At 39.6% G+C, this 8,858-nt stretch overlaps 1 protein-coding gene across 1 annotated transcript in view; it reads left to right on the plus strand.

Annotated features, from left to right (window-relative positions):
- The window catches only part of LOC118341925 (RNA-binding protein Musashi homolog 2-like), a 37,341-nt gene that overhangs the window by 1,064 nt on the left and 27,419 nt on the right, over window positions 1-8,858 (plus strand). Inside the window, exon 2 of the mRNA XM_035680343.1 lies at window positions 800-874. Within this exon, the coding sequence (XP_035536236.1) occupies window positions 800-874 (75 nt within the window). The remainder of the gene's footprint in view (window positions 1-799; window positions 875-8,858) is intronic.

The raw sequence follows: 8,858 nt of genomic DNA on the forward strand, positions 1-8,858 counted from the left end.
GCTTGTATAATATATGTTGTTTGTGTACCTGGAGTCTTGTAACGAAAAGAATTTCCCCTTGGGATTATTAAAGTATTTCTGATTCTGATTCTGATTCAGATTCTTTATACCAATTAGTAAATGGATTCCTGCTAGTGTTTCAGCACTATAGTCTCAAGCATTTTGCTCCTATATGTGAATGTAAATTACATGTGTATGTGTAACTGAGCTCAGTTACACCTCACTGTACTTCACTGGGAGAGGGAGCCCTTGAGCCAGTAAATCTACATATATAAATGATGGCAATTATGGTGAGTGGATTAGTGTTCTATACTAGTCTGTTACATATGTGAGTATGTTTGTGTGCATTGGTGACTCTGAATTCTGAAATCCACGTTGGCAAAAATACACAGATTTGCTATTCTCTGACTCTGACTTTCTCTTCTTTATGAAGAAAGCTCAAACATTCAGCTAGCTTAACTTAGCTGGTGATGAGCGTCACTTTCACCAGTTGAAATGACAACAAAAGATTCTGGCAGCAGATCATATGAGCTGGCACTCCGTGAATAACTTGCCATTGTCTAATTAAAGTGCTCTCTGCAGCTGCTCTCTGCACCTAGTCAAAGATCATTTGTGAGGGAGGAGCCTCCACTCTGTAGCATCACTGTATAACTGCAACTGGACCAAGTTGTAACAATACATTTTTCATGTGATACTGGTCCCTTTTTCTTTTGCTTCTGTGTGAGCAATATGCTTCCATACATTTCAATTTAGATTCAAATGAGATTTTCTTAACAACCATATCTTTCCTTCTCTCCAGGTTACCCCAACATTGTAGCTACATACGGTAGAGGTTACACTGGCTTCACCCCAAGCTATAGCTACCAGTTCCCTGGTAAGTTCTAAACTGTTTAATTCTTCTTCTTACACACACTGGGGCACACACATACACACACACACACTGGGGTGTCAGATCTCAGCAGGGTTCCTCAAGATGAATGTGTAATGCTGTCACATCAACCCAGCCTGACCAGCTCTGCTCAAAGGACAAATTCACTGGCAGTCCACACACAGCTGTCTGATCTCAGTGAAATGCAATCCCCCTTTCTCTCCAAATTTGATTTGATAAGGTGACACTAAGCTATTATTTCACTATGTATACAGAAATACACACTTAACACCTGATTTCATGCTTTATGTGGTAGAATGGGAGGTGCGCTGCTGTGCCAACTCCAAGTCTCGCAAACATGTGACATGCTTTCTTCTGACAAGCTAGAGAGAGAATTGCTACTGCTTTGAAATGTGTTTTCCATGTTTTCATTCCATTCTGTGGCTAGAATACGTCTCAAATTATATTTGTAAAATTGTCACCCTGCAATGTCTCCCTGTTTTACCGCATTAATTGAAAAGCAAAAAGTTTGGATGGAAATACAGGCAGAGAAAGAGAGCAGTGCTGGAGGAGTCCCATGGTGTGACAAAGCCAGAGGAAACAGGATTAAAATACGTTAGCCTCGGGACTGTGCTGCCTTCAAGGCCACAGACCACAGAGCACCAGGGAACACAGTGGGCTGCTGTCATTCTTCACACATTCTCACACACACATAGCTGATGGCCCACTAGGGTTGGCCAAGACAGCTTGTCAAATCCCAGCCTCCTACCACTGTGATATCTCCTTCAACTGCCCTTGCTCCTCAACAGTGGTTGCTCCATGTGTTACTGGTAGTAGAGCTTTGTAGCTAATCACTAACGTTTTATAATAGGGATGTACCATATGTTTTTTTCCCCAGCAGACATGGATAAGATAACTGATAACTTAACATTTTTGTATTTTAAAAAGAACCTGTTGTTTATGTACACCTGATAGTAAAAAGAATGCTAATGTTTATTTGCGGTTATGTTTACTAGTGAAGTACATCATAAACATTCACAAAATAGCTAGAACATAGAGCACAAAGCCTTTTAAACATTTTGCATAAGAAATCAAAATAAATTATTATTATGGATCAACAATTTATGGGCTATGATTTAATTATTGGAATAATACATAATAATATGAATTTCAATGTATTATTCCTACTTTATAATAACCATCATTAATAAATGGTAAATTGATAGTTAATTAAACATTCTATTTCACTTTTAACAAACAATTAAATTATAATTAATAGTTTACTACTTATTAGTTATGCTACAATTTATGTTATTTTATTATCAGTTTGTGTAATTTAAGAAATATGAAATATGTATATATATATAGCTGATAAAAGACAATACAAAATTACATTCCGATTGCATTAGTAAACTGTTTATTGTTGCACACATTTTATTTACTATATTAAATATCTGAGAATGATTACCAAATGATTTGTAAACCTTTAAAGGTTTTAGAAGGATCTATATATAAAATATTCATAATTATGTTTTCATTAACATATCATAGAAGTATAATTGCCTAAATATAGAAATTGTTATGTTTTATGTTACCTTACATTTAGCTGTTTTATCTACAGACACTGCAGGTCACTTTTCTGTTTCTACAGTAGCCCAGAAGGGACAAACCAAGTTCTGGCTCTAGAGAAGGGCGTTTGGGTTTTTCTCACATTTCATGGGTGGGTGAAGCAAGGGAGTTGCAGTCTGCAATTATACCACTAGATTAGTGGCATCTAGCGGATCACAACCCCCTATGTAGCACAGTGGAATAACTTTTTTTAATTCGAATTTAATTGACTATCAATTGACCATTTATTAATCATGTTATTACTTCAGATCTTCTCTGACAGCCTCATCCAAACATCTGTCTGCCTGCTCTGCACATTACACTTATATTACACGTATATCTTTGTTTTCATTCCTGCCTCATACAGTCTGAGACCCTTTATAAAGACCCTGTTAAAGGGGCAGCTGATGCTTTAGGTTAATTATTTTGGCTTAGCTCTTGCCTTTTCCCTGTGATTTTTCAGATGGCACCAAAATGACCTTGGTGCTCAGACATGAAACGTAAAAAGCCTTTTTTCTCCCCTTTTCCCCTCGCAGCGTTGATGGATTTAGAATAGTCGGCTCACTGCAGAGGTTAAAAACTGACTATTGAAAAAGCGAGGAGCTCATCTTTTTCTGAAGCACTGCCCATAATCCTTGCCAGGGACCCAACTCAGAAGAGGTCAAATGAAACGACTCATGTTGTATATGTTTGTGTCAGTGTTCAATCTGCCTCTCCACTTCTATTCTACCAGTTGTTTTTGGCTCAATTTAGCACTGTTTTATTACAGCATTCCGAGTCAACTTCTTCCATTGCCTTATCCTGTTTTCATATCCCATTTAGTGCTTCCTTGAATGTAGTTTGTGATGCGTGTGTTAGACGCAGCGCTGATGGTAAATGGCAGCAGTAATGATTGCAGTTTTCCGTCCCGTGTTGATATTGCTTCGGTATATTTTCTATAGACATGTCATTTGTTTACATGGGCATCTTCATTTTGTTGTGTGTACTGCAGTGTGTAATAAGTGTGATACAGAACAATAATTCAAGAGCAACTTAAAGGGTTTGTAGTGACTGGAGGATTTAGTTGTGACAGTATGTACTGTGCGCAGTGGTGCAGTTGCATTGGGACTACTTACCGTGGTGAGATATTGGCGAGAGGAATGGTATCTTCCTCAGCTTTCTTTGGCCACTTTCCCGTCTTTGTCCATTCTACACAAACCAATTGTCTCCTTGTATTTGTCACAGTCCATTTTTGTTGGATGACATGTTGGCCTCTGATGAAAGCTGAAGGTTGTGGCACAGCAGTACGTGCCTATTTATGCATGTGTCTGATAGCAAAGCTCCAAGGTCACAGCCTCTTAGAGGCAACTTCCTCTACAGGCTCAGCTAATAAAAGCTCCCCTCCTTTCTTTCTTCCCACTTTCTGCTTACCTGTTTGTTGAGGGCCATGCCTGGAATTGATGTTTCACTTTTGATTAGTGCCTAATCAGTTATGCAAACAGTTATCATTGGAGACACACACACACTCACAAGGCACATTAAAATACATGCAATGCTTTACATTGCTGCATTCTAACACAAATTCAGAGATACCTCACTTCTCCATAGCTGAAATGTACAACCTGCATCTAAATAAGGTGAAAATCTTTAGCCAAGTCTGTCTTATGAAACTTAAGTAGGGCTGCACAATATGGTAAAAACATCATATTGCAATTATTTTGACAGATACTGTGATATGATCAACAATTGTTATAGGAATGATAATTCATCATCACAAATTTAATGAAAAATGATGCTGTACTAAACATACATGTTTCGTTAAACCTGGAGAACAACAGTTGTAGGCCAGGGAACTGGGTTGGGTAACCCGCAAACGGGTACAATTATTTAAATTATATAATATATAAAAATGTAAATAATTTGGTATGGGGACGGGTAAAAATGGAGGTGGGCAGTTGGGCAAGAACAAAAATGTGTGATGAAAAAATGTGAAATGAAAATGACTGTACAGACTATTTTAACATCTTAATCAGCTAAATGTTATCAAGCCTAATCAGCCACCAGGATTTTCTTTTGTTGTGAAAGCCACAAGCTAGACATAAACTTTTCCAAGAACACAATTCTCTAGCCGCCAAAACAGGAGGAAAAGGACAACCCAGTTAGCTGTAAATTTTGTCTGCTGGCTGGGACCTCAGGTTGTTTGAAACTGTGTGTGGAGATTTAGATTCAACTGGCACAAGGCTTGATTGGCACTGATACTTAGCTGGTCATGTGGACAGAGCAGCAGCGTAGTGAGAAGCAACAGTTTGATTGATTCAGCCAATTGGTTAATTATGATTTGAATTCATGTTTCTACATATTATACTTCTAATTAAGTCAAATAATCATAAATAATAAGTAAAGGTAAAAATATGACTGTGTCTGTAGCATGTGTCACAAGTTGGGTTGCAGGACTTTTCTACTTAACTTGACTTCATTTTAACTGGTCGTGTCTGGATTTGATTGGAGATAATGGCGGGTAACGGGTCGGTTCCATACCACTTCATAAGTTCTGCAGATGCAGGCGTGTGCTGGTTTGCAAAACTGGACCTGTGAAGAACTCTGGACCAGGGGTTCTCTTCAAACTACAGTACTTCATTATAATGCTGTTTTGTCACATATTTTACATTTATCAAACAAATTGCAGCTTCTGCGATTTGCATATTGCATATGGCCATATTGCCATTACAATATTTCAATTAATTGTTAATTAATTGTCCTTAACACTTCCACGAAAGGTTTTCTGAAAATGTGTGCTGTTGCATTCATATTTAAATTTGTAATTTAAGAGCTGTTGGATAAAAGGAATGGCCTGAATTGTGTCCATGAAATATTTTGAGCCAACTGACCAACAAGTAAAAATATGTTGTTTGTCCGAAGTCCTGTAAAATTAAACCATGGCACCCTACTGGCTTATTTGGAGCTCATTTATCCATGGTGAATTATGCAGATGATTTCTGTTTATGGAGCAGGCTGGCCCTCAACCATTCATGTTGTGCTGACTAGGTTTTACACCGTGATTGCCAAATAGCCATAAACGTCAAGACAGCAGTAACCACATGACATTTGTTAGGTAGCCCAGAGGTTCTGACAAGTGGCTATATCTGATTTGTCTGTTTAAAATGTCATTGTTCAAGCAGGATAACCAGGAACACAAAGAACTGAACCCAAATGCAGACAACTGAGGCAGAGCTGTGCAATTCAAAAAGATGTGTTGCTAAAGTAAATGGTCAGCAGGCTTACGAGAATGATGAGGCAGGAAGGTCAATACTGGTAAAGCAGTTCAACACAGGTGAACAAATCCAAGCAAGAAGGCAAAATTCAAAGTTCATAAAACAGGAGAGGTTCAAGACAACAAAGTGAAACCCGAAACAATACTGGGAAACAGCTAGAATGAATGACTAATAGACATAAGACAAACTGGCACTGAGACAAAAGAACACAGACTAAATACACTATGGGAGGATAACTGGAAACTAATCAGGGTGGGGTAGATAATCAAAACAGCACAAAGGTGAGACAGTGGAGCCAGCGAAACAGGAGACTGCTACAACACAGGAACCAAGGACTTCTACAGCCTAGGCTGTTGCTGCAGCACAGGAACTGGTGGCAGCCATGACAAAGGGACTGATGAGTTTCACATCACTCGAACAGGAGGCTTCTGCAGCTCAGCAGGAACAGGTGTCGGCCCGGTCACCAACTAAGAACCCGGGGCAGATGCAGGCTTGGCCACCAATGGGGAACCAGGAGTGGGTGTTGGCTGGGCCAGTGATGGGGAACCAGGTCTGGACTATAGGTCCTGGCAGCTGGAAACATAGGCAGAACACCTCTTGAGGATGGAGAGGAGGATGACCACACAAGCAGAGAGCTCTGGAGGATGACGTGACCGACAGGGGAGGCTGTGGCTCAGAGGTAGAGCGAGTTGTCCACCAATTGTTGGTTGTTGGTTGTTGGTTGTTGTTGATTCAATCTCCAGCTCTTCCCGGTGCATGTCGAAGAACTTGAGCAAGATACTGAACTGCGCAATGGTGTGTGAATGTGAATGAATGAGTTAGTTTCTGTTCTGTGCAATGGGCCATCGCTGTGTGTGTGTGAAAGGGTGAATGTGGCATGCAGTGTAAAAAGCGCGGTCTAAAGAGTGGTCTAAAGACTACTGCTCGGAAGACTACCATTTTGGTGCCGCCAACAAATGTCATTCTGGAGGTCAGCAACGAGGCTGGAAGTCAGCAAAGACAGCAGGTACCTGAAGATTCGGTGCAGGTACAGCCAAGCCGCTAGTTGGGGGCCGGCGACTGGAGAGCAGAAAGGTGAGCTGGTGGAGACAGGAAAAAGGAGACTGCTGAAGTGTAGCCACAGGACACTTAGGAACATTGCAGTAACAGAGCCGACAGGAGACATGTGGCCATCTTTGATCCATCACATGAAAGTGCAGTTCCCTTCACTGTGATGGACAGGTTTGGCATCCTTTCCTCTAAAAATTTACTTGGAAATGTTTCTTTCTTACAATAATGGCCATTTAGGCAACACATTTTTCTATGAAAGTGATTTGGTTTTTTTATTTGTATCATTGCAAGTCTTGAACCTTCAACAAGAGTCAAGATGTGGCATTTCATTGATTATGATGCACCCTTTACTGTTTATGATGAGCTATTGTTCACTCCAAGAAGGAAAATGCTTTTTGAGTTTGATATCTGTGCTACTATACATTATTTCACATGTCACATACTGCCTGGAGAGCCCAGCACAGCTAGTGAGTACTTTAGAAAGCAGTCCGTGCTCTTAGCCCTTTATGCCTTCTGTGTTTTACTGCGGACTGGGAGTTGACAGCCTCCCCACAGCTGCATTTTAACCCATATTTCCACTGCCTTTTCAAAGTCCCTGTGATGTACTCTCCTGGAGTGAGGCAGTCAGAGGTTGCAGGCTTTTATACCCTCACTGCCATGATGGGGGAGCGGAAAGAAGCCTTGTTTTTCTCAGAGAATATGTCAACAATGGGTTGCCTATTTTGAGTAGAGGGATGGATGGCTGTACCAATTGGATTCTTGCTGTGCCTTAATGCCTTCAAAAATAGCTGTGTGAAATGCACCATTAGCTCAGACTAGAGGCATCCAAAATAGCCCCTGTGAATGTGTATGTGTGTGTGTGTATGCAGCAATTTGAAGGTAATGTTGTACAGTGTTTTGTAGTGTCTGTTTGTCCTCACTATCTGTCCCAAAATATCACAAATGAAAGTAGATGCATTTTGGAAAAGTGAGACAATGCCAACGTCTGTCACAAATACACACACAACAGTTGCCTATAAGCAGCTTTTTTATCCACAGAGGCTATTTACTCTTGAACAAGGCCCTGATTGTTAGTAATAGTTATGGGGAAATAAGCTTTGTGCTTTATCAATAAATGTAGTATCAAAGTTTGGAGAAAATAAAAGTGCAAATTGTAGATGCTGGCATATTTGTCATATTATATTTAAATAAACATTCTTTAGAGAAAAATTATTAAGAGAAAAAACACTTATCTTAAAGGTCCAGTGTGTAACTTTTAGAGTGATCTATTGGCATAAATGGAATATAATATTAACATGTAAGTTTTCATCAGTGTATAATATGGTGGCCAACAAGAGCAAACGCGCCGCAAACGGCAAAACGCTACTAACACGGGAATGATGCATATCCAAAAACACACAAACACATAAAACAAAAGTGCTTGCTCCTTAAAGGGACAAACTAAACACTGGCTCTAGATAGGGGCATTCACGTTTTTCATTTTGTGGCCACCATAGTTTCTCCTTCACACTTAGAAGGGGATGGTGAAGCAATAGAGTTGCAATCTGCAGATGCTACTAAATACACACTGGACCTTTAATTTAGGCTAGAGCCATTAGTTTGTCCAATGTCAAATAAGTCCAGAAGGTGATGCAGTGTTTTTACAAAATGTTCAGGGTCACAGCAATGCATTATAATAATATAATATTGACCCCATCTCTTCCTGATATTAGCATGTGACCTAAGACTGGTTTAAACTCTAACCTACAACGCACAAACTTTTTGCACTATTTATATTATAATTTCCATGGACAGTTTATTTTTAGTCCAAGCTGCTCAAATATTTGCAAACACCATTCCTACTTGAATATGCAATGTGGTAATATGCAAAACAGATTAACAAGCATGGTGTGTTGCAGGTCAAGGGATGCAATGCAAGCCAGATATAGTCTGGCCAATTGTATTGCATTCTGATTGGACATCTGCATTAGTTTTTAGTGATAAAATATCCAAATGCAGATCACATGCGGACCAGGTAGAAAAGGGGCCCTATTGTATCTATAGGAATTATTATTATTATTGTAGGGAATACACTGCTTATT

The sequence above is a fragment of the Morone saxatilis genome, unplaced genomic scaffold (assembly GCF_004916995.1).
Source record: "Morone saxatilis isolate NCDOM2014 unplaced genomic scaffold, NCSU_SB_2.0 Contig8, whole genome shotgun sequence".
Classification (NCBI taxonomy): domain Eukaryota; kingdom Metazoa; phylum Chordata; class Actinopteri; family Moronidae; genus Morone; species Morone saxatilis.